The sequence below is a fragment of the Rhinolophus sinicus genome, linkage group LG09 (genome assembly GCF_036562045.2).
Source record: "Rhinolophus sinicus isolate RSC01 linkage group LG09, ASM3656204v1, whole genome shotgun sequence".
NCBI lineage: Eukaryota > Metazoa > Chordata > Mammalia > Chiroptera > Rhinolophidae > Rhinolophus > Rhinolophus sinicus.
The window spans coordinates 86779712-86795570 of record NC_133758.1 but is presented as its reverse complement, the minus strand read 5'-3'; the positions used below and the strand labels follow the sequence as shown (position 1 = coordinate 86795570).

Sequence of the window (15859 nt, the reverse complement as noted above, 5' to 3'; positions counted from 1 at the left end):
GCTCTGATGGGACCCTCAATTCATTTAAAAAAAACAACTGAACCCTTCCTCATGCTGTTGTTCTCCACTGAAAAACTCCCTCATAGATCTGTCTGAATAAATCCTCGACAGCCTTCAGGGCCCTGATCAAGTTTATCTCCTCCAAGAAACTTTTTTCTCCCACTTCTGTAAGTACCTCCCTCTTTACACTTCTATTTCTTCACCACGAGGAACTCCTGCACTTTATCATGTAATATGGTATATACTGTTTGGAGCAGTTTTCAATTATTTTTTGTACATTAGACTTGGGTACAGTACCATGTCCTCTACCCCTCCTTCCACTTCCCACAGGGCCTAGTACACAGTACAATGCTCATAAGTTGTGCTGCTTAGAATTTGACAGCCAGCTAAGGATGGGCATTCTTACAAGTGCCTGAAGATTAGAACAGCTGACAACTGGTAATGGGGCCACATTCTCAGGATCATGTAGTTTGTAAGCTGTCCACCTCCGAGGAGCTCCAGCCCCATGGGCCATGAAATGAATGTCATACACTGTCTTGTGCAACGCGGCCCTGTGTGTCCTGTTGCCTCTACACGTGGCCTGCATTTACACATTACGTCATGGCTTTGGCTGGTCTGGAGAATCTTTCCTTTAATATTCTTGTCTGTTTCAATGGGAAGTTAAAAATTAGTAACTCGGAGTAAATCTAACCCTTCCATAGCTCTTTAGGATAATGTTTTTCAAAATGAGATCCTGGACCCATGTATCAGAAAAACCTTTGGGATGCTGCTTAAAATGCAGATTCTTCAGCCGCTTGATAGACTTGAATGAGCCTGGGAGCGGGGTTGGAGACTTTCATTACCGTGTTTCCCCGAAAATAAGACCTAGCCAGACAATCAGCTCTAATGCATCTTTTGAAGCAAAGATTAATATAAGACCCAGTATTATATTATATTATATTATATTATATTATATTATATTATATTATATTATATTACATTACATTACATTACATTACATTATACCCGGTCTTATATTATAGTAAAATAAGACTGGGTCTTATATAAATTTTTGCTCCAAAAGACGCATTAGAGCTGATTGTCCAGCTAGGTCTTATTTTCAGGGAAACACAGTAGCAAGACTGATGATTCTTACACAGCACACTAAAATTTCAGGAAATAATTGTTGAACTAGCTTCTCAAGAAGATGAAAACCATAGTGCCTCAAAGGATTAGTTACCACTGTCCTTAACCTGTCACACTATTGTAAACCTTTTCTGACTCATTTAAATTCAACCACTACTTAGTAAGTGGTTGTTCTGTGCCCTCCACTGTGTGGCCACACTGGGAGAATCAGATGTGAAATATATGGCCTTTGCTCTCAAGGTGCTAATAATCTATGTGGAAAGAAAAGATATACACCAAATATGTGTACTGACACACATATCTGCATATATATACGTATTGTAGTGAGGTCTTTTTAAAACCATTACCAATAGTACAGGTGTGTAGGATTGACAATTTGTAGAGTTGAGATATGTCTTAGGGATCACATATAGCTCTATACTTGAATGAGACTAGATTTCAGTACTTCACACAGGCATTTGTATAAGAGAAACAAGCTCTGTGCAATAGTAGAAAACGCTCTCGACTTAGGATAGGATGGAACATTCACAGTGTTGAATTCAAGTCAGAGGTCTAATAAGCAGTAAATGTTACTTTAATTATAGGAAAAATAAGATGGTTGTTTAGGGTGAGGCACATTTTAAATTCACTCACTAAGTCTTGAATAACTTAACTTTACATGTATTTACAGTTTAAACCATTTAAATATTAAAATGTATACATGCCTTGGCTTTACATGCCAATATTTGGTTTAATATCCTTGGTTATTTTCTATGGGACATTGAAGGAGAGGTCAAGAAAAGGAAGGACCTCATTTTTGACAGCTATCCTATGATTATTACATTAAAACTTTATTTCACTGGAACCTTTGGCAGAAACATGGCAAGAAAGCCATTTTTGTTTGTATATTATTTTTCTAAAATTTTATTACAGTGTAAAATTTTATTTTTAGTGGGGAAAAATTGTTTTTCCTTTTGGTCACATCTTTGTCATTTGAACATCATTTCTCATTTCTAATTATATAAAGATTAGAAGATTGTGGTGACCTTCCTTGAATCTCTATTGGGCCTGCTTAATATAGGGCTATAGAAATTGAGAACTGGAAAGGAGCTACAGATTATCTAGGTTAATACCTCTTTTTACCACTGAAGACTTACACATATTGTAGCCATGAGAACAACAGCTTACACATGGTACCTATGAATGTTAGCCACCATTTAGTAGAATTTGAACCCAAGTTACTTGAATTTCAGTTTGGTAATTTCTTCTCAAGCGTTTTAGAGCCGAAGGAAATTTGCAGTGTCTTGTCTCCTTCTACTTAATTCATTTCATTGAGGACAACCCCCCCCACTCTCCCCAGATCCTCTGGAAGTCGTTTCCTTTTTTTATTTTTTTTTCCTTTCTTTAAATCCTAACTCTTGATTCACCTCTGGTTTTTATGTTGTTGTTTTTTTTAATATCCTGTCTCTTTTTTTCCTGAAAGTAGAGAAGATAGAATGAATTCACATACATTGAGGGTTGTACTTTAAAACTTTTTATTATTATTGTCCTCCTCAGGGCCAGCCTGAGGTTTTCTGCCACCTTTTATAAAATTTATGCCTGGCATAATTCTGATTTTTACTACCTTCTCTGTGCACATACACACCCAAACTTATGCTGATGGCGGCACTACTGTTTCTTCATGGCAAGACTTTAAAAATTGCTGGAAACTTTAAAAGCATGGAATAAAAACTTGTGGGTGGAATGGGGTGGAAGTAGGAAATTTGGGGGAAATAGTAGAAACATGTGCCAGGATTTTTGGCACCCTTTAGGGGACTAAAGAACTTATTTTTTCTCTTTTAAAATAGACGCAAAGGGGGAAAAAAACAAGGTATGAAGCACAGTTTGCTCATAAAAATAAGCAGGCTTAGTACCGTGTTTCCCCGAAAATAAGACCTAGCCGGACCATCAGCTCTAATGCATCTTTTGGAGCAAAAATTAATATAAGATCCAGTCTTATTTTAATATAATACAAGGGCCGGGTCTTATATAAGACCCAGGTCTAATATTAACTTTTGCTCCAAAAGACACATTAGAGCTAATGGTCCGGCTAGGTCTTATTTTTGGGGAAACTCCATGGCTGTATTTAACAATGTGAAGACCAGGACAAAATTCATTAATATAATAATAATTTGTGTTTCCTCTACCTTCCAAACATACAGTTTTCTTGGGAGGAGGAGACTAGTAAATAAAAACATGAAGCTTTAGAAAAGTAAGGTTTTTCATATTGTTGTTTTTTCTTCTGTCTGTCCTCTGACAGTTTTGTAGTAGAGGCTACACAGAGGTAAAGAATCAGTACTAGCACGTTTGGTAGCCCATCTTAAAATGGAATAATTTGGACCATTTGAGAACTTCTGTCAAGCTCAAAGTGTGTCATGTGAAGTTAAAGAACTGGGCAGCTGGGTTTTCTTCCCACTGCCTTTGTCTTCAAGTGTAACTTTCTAAAGCTCAAATAGAGTCTTCATGCTGTTGAATATGGACTTGTAGATTTATCTGATTTCTAAATCCTCAAAATCTTTTCAATAACTCCATAAAGGACTATGATTAAGATTTGTATAGTGTTACGTGTGTTTCTATATGTATCTCTGTTTTTCATGCCACTAAAGATTGAATTATATCCCCTATGCCTAGAAAATATTTGTTGAAACAAAACATAGGACATGATGATATTAGATATGGCTTATTACTTTGGTTTGATTTCCTACTGCATTTTAGGCGTGTGTGTGTGTGTGTGTGTGTGTGTGTGTTTCTTCTTTATTTTATTTGGTGGGATTATTTGATTTCTTGACTGATTCCATGAGGATTCTGACTTTTTATTTCTGCCATGGTTTTGTAATCTGTGTGTGTTTTAAAAGTTGAATTAGTTACTTTTTATAAGAAGAAAGTAGCTCAAATATATGGTGATGGAAGGAGAACTGACTCTGGGTGGTGAACATACAATGGGATTTATAGATGATGTAATACAGAATTGTACACCTGAAATCTATGTAATTTTACTAACAATTGTCACCCCAATAAATTTTTAAAAAAAGTAAAAAAGAAAAAGAAAGTAGAAATGTCCATTTAATAACATTTTATAAGGATGAACCTGATTTGCTTTGTTTTAATTAACCTTCTTTCCTTCTGTTTTCAGAGGATGTTAAGCAAGTTTTTGAACAGACTACAATCCATCAACATATTCCATTTAACTGGGATTCAGAATTTGTGCAACTGCATTTTGGAAAAGAAAGAAAGAGACACCTGACATATGCGGAATTCACTCAGTTTTTGCTGGTGGGTCTAGCTCTTAAAAAGTTACAAAGATTAAATAAGTAAAACTGGGATCCTGATTTACCTCAAACTTTCTAACCCCGGCCAAATGATTCCATTTGGTATGTCTCTATTATAGTGTGTAGAAACCATAAGATTAAATGGGCTCTTACAGATCATGTAGAACCTCTTTACGTATAAAAGAAATATACATTGAGGTCCCAGGAAATTAAGTAATTTGCTCAAAAGTCCTGTACCTCAAGAAGGGCAAAACTGAAACTTGTACTCTTGGCTTATGACTAGTTCTACTACTGTTTACCCAAGTTTTGTTTTCCCTTGAGAAATGGACAGATGTCATCATCAGCATCTAACAGTGGAATCATTAAATCTGAGGCCTGTCATAGACGAGGCACAAGTCTGGAACTTGGCTGCATATGGGTATTACCTGGTGAGCTTTACAAACTACTATCGCTTAGGTCCCACCTCTAGAGATTAGATTAGATTTGATTTGATTTCGGGGTGGGCGAGGGGGGTGGACAGCCTAGGCATCAGGATATTTAAAGCTTCTTAGGTGCTTCTAATGTGCATCCACTGTTGGAAGGGCACTTGCTGTCCATATCCAGGATTAAACTGTGGGAGTTGTCGACATTTGTAGATGTGCCCGGCCCAGTCCTTCCTGCCTTTCTCTCCCCACCCCCCTTATTGTGATCATGTCACTGAACCACTGATGATGCCAAGAGAAGAGTAGTAACAAAATATGATTGCAGTTTAGTTTTCCTCTTGAAGCTTAATTTTAAACATGTTTGAACTATGATATTAACATTTAGCCCCTAGAGACCAACGACTACGTGATATGTTAAGTATATATGATAAACCACTCTTTCTTTTGAATTTTTATGCATTTGGTTTGTTTCTCTGACCATTACGTTTTATATTTTATTAAATGTATTTTAAAAGAGTCGTTTAGGGGATCAGATTGCTATATTTAAATTCAGGGTCTAGAGGAAAACTTTGCCAGGGAAACCTCCTTCTGTTCTTTGACACTCGTGATGTCCCTGCTTCTCTTGTGTGCTCGAGGGCTTGCCAGCATTCTGAGGAGTGGCTGGAAACACAGCTGTGGGGTGGAGGTGGAAGGTGCATGGGACACTGTCATGCAGGGTGTCATGTGGGGTCTCTGGTCCCGCTCCCCACATAAGAACACAGAACATAGTGAGGCCAAAAAGGAATACCCACGGAGCCATAGATACGGGAGTCATACCGCTACAGTCTCGTTGGCGGCTGGGTTGGAGACACAGGAAGCAGGAGCCTCACGATCCGCAACCCGCCGTCCGCTTCTCTGCCAACCAGCCTCACTTGCTAGCTGCAATCCGCTCTTGCTAGCTTAGCCACCATCTTCTTGCTAGCCTCCGTTTTTCTGCTAGCGTAGCCACAGCAGTTATATTAGTGGCCAATGGCTCACTGGTTACAGCTGAGGGTCAACTAGCCACAGCTGATGGCCATTTACCTCCTGAACCAGCACCTTTCCACGTGAGGCCGAGAGCGTGGAAACAGCACTCCTGGCTCTGTCCCCACTGACACACACACACGCCTTGTGGTGTGCTCATTCAGCCAGTGTTTTGTGGCATCCATTCCTAGACACCAGCATATGTAATAGGTTGACTTTAATAGGTGCTTCTCTTTTTGACTTTTACTGGCATTGTTATGATATATGAAATCTGTCATGCTGTTTACTTTTATTTTCCTGGCCTTTGGAAACTTAAAAACAAGATGTCTTACACCTGACTTGGTAATATTCGTTAAAAACACGTTCATGTCTATGAATCCCCATTTGCACTTCCATGTCAACCTACTTATATAACTCAGGTGGAGAATGGAAGTCGAGTTGTTAGATTTTTGCTGTTGTTTACACAAGACCTTGGCGCACAGTAGGAGGTGGTATTCATTTTGATGAGGAATAATTACAATAATGCTATTGAGACAAATGCCTCAAATTAACTTTATGGAACACAGCCTAATTAACTTTTAGTCTTAATGGGATGTTAGCAGTAGTAAGGCTGATCGTGGTTTCCTTTAAGCAAGTATCAATTAGACTGAATTGAGGGGGCTGTAAACCACTCACAGCAGCTTCTGGGCCTTCAGCAAGATACAGTGTAGAGAAGCCAGAGTTGAAGGTTAGATGACTCAGAGATTACTAATTAGGTTTCCAGCTTCAACTTGTAGGGCATTCACTTGAATTTGACTCCATTCTGTAATGGTAAACTGACTCATCCCACAGTGTCCTGCGTGGGATGATTTTGATTTTGTAGCCCAAATGTAAGTGTTAAACTTACATTAAAATGTAAGTTTAATGTAAATGGTTAAATGGTTATCTCATAATTATCCCAGTGAGGGCCTTTCTTCTGTGTCCCACTCCAGGCTCACATTGAAAAGAATTGATGGATGTATTGTCATGGACTTTATATGAAGGCTAGTGACGTACCACGTTTGATGTCTACCGTTGGGTCGTTCCCCTCCCCCTGCTAGCCCCATTCAAATTTTTCATCTGCTTCCTTTGAACTCTCTTCTGGATGCAGGGAACTTCTTAAAGATGTCAGTGAACTTAATATCCTATGTGTCAGACTTTTGCTTTGTCAAGCATTGCTCGTCTTTCTGCTCGAGGGCAGGGCTTAGAAACACAGGCGCCAGCTCCCTGGCTGGTGCCAAGGTCATGAGAGCAGGCACGGCTGCTTGAGATGTGAAAGAACTGCCACTGTGCATGCTGCTACCTGTCACGTACTGAAGAAGAACAGCAGCCATTGGGACGGCTGAGAAATGCTTGTGGTTTCAGGGAGCCTGAGCAGTATGTAGAAACTACATTGCTCGATCCCACTGAAGGTTCTAGAAAGTAGTTCAGATTGGTTCCAGCCAACTGAAGCCTCACACTCTTGTGTGTTACCTCTGCTTATACATGTACATGTGTTTGTGATTGGTGGGCAGTGCCGTTGTCTGCAAGGTCAGATTTTTATTTTCTTCATGTAATAAATGTTTTACGCTGTCTAAGCAAGAGTAAGTTTGTCATAAGCCACCACATGGCTGTGGGGACTTCACGTGTTTACGTGTTTGTCTGACCAGCTGGTCACCCACGGAGGTGGTGCTGCTCATGGGCATCCCTTGAGTACTGAGCTGGTATGTTGTTTTCTGTGCTTTGGTTATAAAATGTATAAAGTGTGGAATCAATGAAACACCCTTTGAGCTAAACGTGCCTTGTTTGTACTTTGCATCTAAATGGTAGTGTTGAAGGAAGTAGCGGAGAACAAATCCTCCTTCCCGGAGTCTTGTTCCTGTTGGTAAGGAAGGATGTTGGAGGGGGGCCACAGTCCAGTTACCCCATCATTAATACTGTTGCATTTATTGCTGCTACTTTTTATGCTCAGTTCTGTCATCTCCACTTCACTGCATGAGCGATGCTGTGTATTGTGAATATGAATGCAGTGTTATATCTGGGTATGTGTGTGTATTTAAAAATATTCTATAAACTTGTCCACATACCTCTACTCTCAGCTCCTAGAGCAAAGCTCTGATATTATGGTGGCTAGTTGAATAATGCATTTTAACATAACTGAAAACAGTATATTTAGAAAAGAATTTGGAGGAATGTTCCTATTTTATATCTGCTGGAACTATTCGTGAATGGTATTAACGTAAAACTTTCTACTGTGTTAGGAAGTATTTCTTCTGTTGTGATTTTTACTTGCATGGAGCAAACCACCCAATTCAGCAAATGTTTGCTGAGGATGCAGGATTTGTCATGAGGCTTCATGCAACTTCTGAGACACTTAATTGTACAAGTCTAGGGACTGTTCCGATGTTTATTTACCTGATGGCTCAAAAGGTGCAGCCACAAACAGGTATAAAATGTACATCCTGCGAGGTTGTTCTTTTGTAGCATAAAACCTTGTGGTAGGTATAAACCTGAAACTAACATTCGAAGTACGGTTAGAACTGCCATCCAAAGTACAAACAAAGGGCCAGAGACCAGCATCAGGTCATCGAGTTAACTGCCCCCATTTTACAGATGAGGAAATTGAGGCCTTTCACTTTAGAAGCTCTATTGTGGTATCTCATTTGTGATTTATATTTGTATTTCCCTAATGACTAATGATGTCAAGCATCTTTCCTGTGCTTATGGTGTATCTTCTTTGGAGATACATGGAGACATGTCTGTTTGGATCCATTGCCCATTTTTTTATCTGGTGGGCATTGTAGGTAACTATGAGCATAGCGTGAAAGGTCTCTTAAATGTTTCTGCCAAATTATTCTGTAGAGTCAGTAGAACTAAGAGTTATTCTCCAAAAAAAAAAAAGTAATAATAGTAACAATCTTTATAATTGACAAAGGGTTTTTCAATATTCTGTTTCTGATAATAGCATTCCTCAATACCCTGAGAGATAATTATCATTATCCCCTATTATATGCGAAAGAATAAACAGACTCTAGGGTAAAATTTTGCATTTACAGATAATTGTCTGGGGAAAATGCTCATGGCTTTCATTAGGCTCCCCAAGGAGTCCCCCAAAAGAGTACAGAGAAACTGTTCTAGAGCTTAGCTTCTTCCAGAAGATTGCACACACGTGCATGATTCAAAAATATGATGCTGTTTCCGCTATATACCACTGTCTCCAGGGCCAAGGCTCTGACCGGTTACTTTCTGTGCTGGAAGGGACTGTGCTTCTGAATGGGGGTGTACAGCCGTGCACCGCTGGACATTTCGCGTACTTGACCCTTACCCATTAATTGCCAGGTATGGTAATAAAACAGCTCTCGGTAGGAGTATGTGTTACGGTTCTTTCCATTTACTTTTTGATAATGTTTCATAATCATAGGTCTATGTTTCACACATAATTATTACAATTTAAAAGTAATCTACACATACGAATTTCTAGTGGCTCCAATAAGTGGATAAAAAAAGCCTAGGGTTGCTACCATATGCAATATAGCTGTTAACTAGCAAACAATTGCGGTTAACTACCTACCTCTCATAGAGCACTTTCCAGCTTAGAAAGTGCTTTGACTTGTATTTGTCCTTATCATCACTTTCGGTGTTAAGCAGTTACTCTTGTTTCTGTACGGAAGAGAAGATGAGCACACAGAAGCTTGGAGAAGCTTTCTGGATTTGTTCAAGATGAGACAGGGAGAACCGAAGTTGATTTTCATCTTCCTAAATCTCGAGCCGTGTTTTTCAAATGTTGTGTAAAATTTTTCTGAAAGCCATCTGCAAGGATCTGATTCAGTAGGTCTGTGTGGGGCCTAAGAAACCGCCTTTCAAACAGACATCCTGAACTGTGGTGTTCCAGGTGGTCCGAGGGCCACACATTGAGAAACACGGGTCTCGATACAAAACCCTGACTGTTTAAAAGCACAGAAACTGGTCTTCAGGTCTTCATTTCACGGTTGATGGGGAAGCTCAGAGAGACAAACATGATCGTATTTGTTTCAGAAGGATTACTCTGGCTATCGTGTGGAAAATCAAATGGAAAGGGATCTGACTGAGAAGAGGACCACCAGTTGTCACTTTCTAATCCCAGACAGAAGCAATGATGGCGTGGGTTACATGGTAACTGATGAGCCAAAGTAAATGGGTTCAGGAGAAGCTAAAGGGATAGGCCTGACCGGGCTCGGTGACTTACTAGGATGAGGACAAATAAGGACATGCGAACTCGTGGTTGATGCCTGGGTTTTAGGTTTGGGCAAGTGGCGGGATGGTGGTGGTTTACTAAGAGGGGGAGCACAAGAGGGGGTGTTAATCAGGGGCTGCAGAGCGGTGCTTAGCTTGCAGTTGCCTTTCATGTGTGTGTTGCTGGATTGTTCCCACCTCCTCGCCTCAGTTCCTTGGAGTTAGGATGATGCTATAGGAACCCTACTTATGGCCCCACAGACTTGGGCATTTCCAAGGAATTCTGGTCCCCATTTTATGGAACCAGGACATTTCTTTTGTTTCCAGAGACCGTCATCCTCTTGCTCCAAGAGGACGAATCATCAAGAAATCAGCAATGCTTTAAATTGGTGGAAAGGTCAGTTTTGGAAGCTGGGGTTCCATGAGTTAGCCAAGAAACAGAATAGCTGACTTGAAAAGGAATGGAGCTAAAAATTCTTTGTAATGTCTTCTCATCAGATAGCATTTAAGAATGAAGTTACCTGACCTAATGGAGCTCGCTGTTCCTAAAGGTGTGAGTGTTTTACCGTAACTTTATTCAGGTTGCCCTTTTGTCAGAAGAGGATGACCCATAGAGGTGAATAATAGTGCAAGGAGCTGGGAATACAACCTGGGAGTCAGAGCTGTATCTGTTGTCCCAGACTGGCCGTTCATATTGGCAAGGACCCTGTCGTTAGCTCACGTGGGCCCCATGACAGCCCTGTGGGATGCCAAAGCATATTTATGTTAATAATGCAACTGAACAATTTTGGTTCTTTCTGTTAAGTCAACTTGACCATCATTTTGGCTTACGAGCTAGCATGGCATACAAATCAGCCCAGGTCTTGTCTGTGTAAATTGAACACTTTGGTTGTTCAAATTTTGAGCCCTAGAGCATAGAGTCCTGGACTTCTGCTGCCACAGGTGCTGCCACATGTCCCTCCAGAGAGTTGTTGCTCCTTGTCAGCTCTGGTCTGGGCTTTATAGTCACCATCACTTAGGATTTGCTACTGTATTTGTCAGGGCATCCTGGTACAAGGCAAAACTTGCAACACAAAAGGCCCTATGTGCTAAAAAAAAGAAATTGTTCCCGACCACCACCAAGCAAAAGAAAACATAACCTTCAACCATGGCAACATCAAATTCTCAAACTTTGGAACTGATTGAGCATTTTGGCATTAACCAGAAAACAATCACTTGTATTCTAGTAGAACTTGCCGAAGCCACAATTGTTTAAACAGGTTAGTAGACAACTAACAAGATCCTTGCTTTGGATTGAGCAACCCGAGCCTTTTGTGCATCCCCGTGGTCCCCCAGCTTGCCATCTGTATCCAGACCATGGATCTTTAGTAGCCAGAGACCTTGGTTATATTTGTATTTTTAACATGTGAGCGCTTTTTATGTTGCTTTCAAGTGGGACCAGATGGAATCTGCAATACGGCTTTGATACTGTTTCATCGATACAGCACCATTTGATGTCCCAGAATGAAGCACAGAGTAAAAGTAGCTAACGTTTGCCCTCAGCTCTTCCAGGAGATTAATGTTTCGTGTCCAAAAGGAAGCCATTGCCAGGTCGGTGGTGGGTGACCAGAGCTGTGGTAATATCCTGGTCACTTGGAGAGTTAGATGCAGGTCTAATGCCACTCACATCGCACTTGCTCCTCTCTGGGCGAAGGAAATCAGCATTCATGGTGGTGTTGTGTCCATGGCGTTAGTCAGCTTGCTGTTTTGTTGAGCAGCCTGTCGTGCAGGCTTTTACAGTAGCGTCCTGTAAAAATGAACACTCCCAATGGCATCTCCCCAGCTGTTTCCCACTGTGAAGTTTAACATTAAATCAGAAGATCCAGGAAATTGAGATGGAAAAGCTCTGCACTTGGTTTCTGCCGAGGTGTTGCTGTGCCTGCAGTGCCACATGCAACACTGCGCCTAAGGACCGTTTTAATTAAAGGTCCCACCCAGTGAACTGGGGATGAAATTTCACCCCGAACTCTGAAAGTCTGGCTGCCTGGGCTGAGTGTGGGGAGCACAGAAAAATATCAAGAAAGGGAACTACTTATTCCTCTACCTACTCTATTACTAGTTCTGTTTTTCCTCTGTTTAAAAACACGTGGGTCTTTATTTTAACTAGAATTTTTTTCTTCAGATTAGCATAGGATTATGGAAACGAAGTGGGTACTTATATAGTGTGCAAGTTCTGATACTTGATGTAATATAGAATTTGTTTGAAATAGGGCTAAATGTGATACCATATTTTTAAGCATACCTTTTTTATACATTTTTGTTTCTTGTTTTTATAAATAATTACCTACATTTTCCCCAGAATTCTTCTACCACCACCCTTTAAAAAAAGTAATTATTTTGAATCACACTCTTATTGATAACTCCCTGCTTCTACTAAAGTTTTTAGATTTTCTTTTAAGTTGCAAAACTAGACAAAACATAAAAATGCAGACTAGCCAGGGGTCTTCTTTGGTGTTCTTGAGTTCATAATATAAATCGTCTGGATCTGCTGCTTGTTTTGAGGGTCTATCGGTCTATTTTTTTATGTTCCTGATAAATTGTTCTCAGGCTGAAACATAAACTTGCATGTCTGAATAGAGGTGGAGAGAATTTTTGCATTCAAAATGTACCCACTTTAAAATTGGAGATTATTAAGGAAATGACAGGCCTGGAAGTATTAGAAGCGTGAATGTTAGATCTAAAGTGGTGTAACCCCTATATATGTTTATTTCTATACAGCTAGCAATTTTGAAGAGTTTGATTTTTCTTTCCCCTACAGCAATTTGAATGGATGTGTTGAAGTAGTTGGAAACTGTGGCAATAAAAGCCTATTCTGTTAATCATCATGCACCAGCATAGAGGGAACAGAAACAGTTCACTGGCAAATATTCAAGAGAAGCTGGACCTCCTTTCACGTGCTTGAGCAGAACTGCCTTAGGGATAGCTGTTCCGTTCCTTGCTCAGGGACCTTCTGGCCTCAGGTGAAGGGGAGCCCCTTCTCTTTGGTCCTTACTGTCTCTATCAGCAGCGTTTAGCAAGCACCTCCTGGCCTGGCACTCATCAGAGCTTTCTTTGTAGAGCTATGCCATCTTCACAGCTCTCTGGGTTTCCCATAAGTCCTCAGGCCCTCATTTTTATTGTCTGTGCTCACTTATTTCAGGATCAGTTCCATTTTGTCGTCTGCCTGCTTTATCTATGTAGTGTGGGATGATCTCATCTATTTCTTAACTATTACTTTTTTCCTTCTGTTTTTTGGTAGGCCTCCCCCTAAAAGGAACGGGCAGTCCGTGTAGATTAAGACTGTGGCTCTGGAGTCAGACCCCCCCGGGTGCATATCCAGTTTCATTCTTAGCATCATATGACTCTCAGCTGCTCTTTACCTTATTTTTCCATCTGCAAAATGGAGGCGATAGTAGGGGCACCTTAGAAGGTTGTCGGGAGGATTCAAAGAAATGAAGAAAACACAACAGTCCCTGTAGCATAGCACACACTTAATTACAGTAAGTGTTAGCCTTGTGGGTTTTTCCCTAAAATCCTGTTATTGACATCTCCCAGATTGACATTTCTATCTATACCTCTAGCTTTCTTTTGTTTACGGATTAACCTTTGTTTATAACTTAAATTCATCTCACTCCAAGTTTCTCATCATGTTAACCACCTCATCTCTTTCCCCTCGAGTGTTTTCCTTTGTGGTAGATTCTTCTATCTCCCCCATCATCTGTGGTGAGACTTCTGTGAGATACAGCTTGCTCCATTTTTACATACAAATCATAACCAAAACTTTTCTTAAAACCTCTTTTCCAGTTATCTATCCAAATCTACTTAGGATCGTCTTACTGCGATTTTACCCAAGGCAGGATAAGTCAGTGGTTAAAAAAATCTCAGTTTTGGAATCAAACAATACATTGGTATAGATCTCATCTCTGCCACTTCCTAGCTGTGTGATTTTGAACTAGTTACTTAACCTCCCTGAGCTTCAGGTGTCTCTCTGTAAGATGAAGATGATAATAGTACTTCTCAGAATTATTATGAGGCTTAAATGAAATACTGTCTTTGAAATTCTTGGCATAGCCCCTGTCCTGGAGTAAATGTTTAAACAGTCAGCTGTTACTGTTATTCCCCACCCTATCTGGTCTTCATCGCTCTCTTCCTATGTCTGGTTCAAAATGAATCAGTAGAACCACCATTCCTACTAGGTGATTTTTTTGAAAGACTCCAAGAACTTGTATTGGAAAGGACTTCATCGGGTTTTAAATCATTCACCTTGGCACAATCGACGCTACCATTTATTAAGTGCCTGTCAGGCTTGACATCTAGTTTTCATAATCCTGTATAGTAGGTGTTGCTGGAACTCTTAGATGCAAACACACTCCTAAGCCTTCCCAGGTAGGGGTGTCATGACTGATATTTGTTTGAGCTCTGCTCAGTCCTGTTCCAAACTTCAGATTTTTGTCATCATAATATATTGCTTCCATAACGCCATCTAATAAAATAAATAAAATAAAATAAATTTCTTGACATGTGCTCCTTAGCTTGTAGTTGAATGGATACCGTATTTTGCTGTGTATAATGCACTTTTTTGCCCAAATTTGTGAGGGAAAAATAAGGATGTACATTATACATGGGCACTACTAATTCCGTATCTATATAAATGTTTTTAATTCTTTTATTTATGCTTATGAGTTAAAAGTGTAACTCTAGAAATCAGTAACAATATCTGTGTGCAAAATAATACCCTGGAATACGATAATCGGTTTTGTTGAACTTACGATGAATTTGCAACAACAAATAGTTCTTGGCCTTCTATGGTGCGTAAAGATCGTAAATTTGTTACCAATACATAAAATGTCTTGTACCTTATATCTGGTCTTGTGTTTTGTAATTATTTGTTACATAAAATTTCTTGTACTATGTTAAACATAATTGTTAAAATTCCTTCATAATACAAAAACAAGTACCTAAATGTAAACAAATAAAAATTTGAATTAAAAAATTAAAAGACTTTTTTCCCTAAAAGTTTGGGCCAAAAACGTGGGTGCGCATTATACACGGGCGCATGTTATACATTGCAAAATACAGTAATTCGAGAGACTGGGGACCTGCTACTTCGCAAGGTAGCCCATTTCATTTCTGAATAGTTGTACAGGTTAAATATGTCTGTTTTGTGCTAAAACTTGATCCCTGTATTTTCTTTCCACTGATTTTTTAAAAAAAAAATTTGTAAGAAATAAAGAGCCATCTAGCTTCTTTCCTTTTTTTTTTTTTTTTTTTACCAAATAGTCTTTTAACCTTTAAATATTTGAATGGAACTATTGCTTCTTCCATTGTTCTCCCTTCACCTGCACAGATGATGAGTTTATCCATTCTGGTCCCTTTCATTTTGGAAATGAACAAATTATCTTACACATTCTTTATTGCGTACATCCCAAATGTTCTCTGTCCCAGTTTTATGCCTCTAGGTTCTAAGAACTATTGGGGTCTTGGTACACATTAGGTTTTCCTTAAGTAGCATTAGAGGTGCCAACGGAGAGCTTTGTTTTTAAGTCACTCTGCCATGAGTATTGAGCCTGGATATTTATTTCAAAGATCATTCATTCTCAAATTCAGTATTTATAGAGTACCTGTGTGTTAGTTCCCATACAGTGAGAAAGCAAGCAATAAGCAAGGGCAGGAGAAGGCCTTTTAGATTTGGTTTCTCTCCTCCATTGTCTCTGCTGATGTTGGGAGAATAATCCAGACACTGGGCGCATAGGAGACTTTTGCCTTAATGAAAATTTTTCAGGAATTTTATTTTCT

At 39.6% G+C, this 15859-nt stretch overlaps 1 protein-coding gene across 2 annotated transcripts in view; it reads left to right on the top strand.

Moving 5' to 3' along the window:
* SLC25A13 (solute carrier family 25 member 13) overlaps nt 1-15859 on the top strand; it is a 174966-nt gene that overhangs the window by 85875 nt on the left and 73232 nt on the right. For both annotated transcript variants that reach the window (XM_019729757.2, XM_019729758.2), the window contains exon 5: nt 4277-4416. In XM_019729757.2, coding sequence (XP_019585316.2) covers nt 4277-4416 — 140 coding nt within the window. The remainder of the gene's footprint in view (nt 1-4276; nt 4417-15859) is intronic.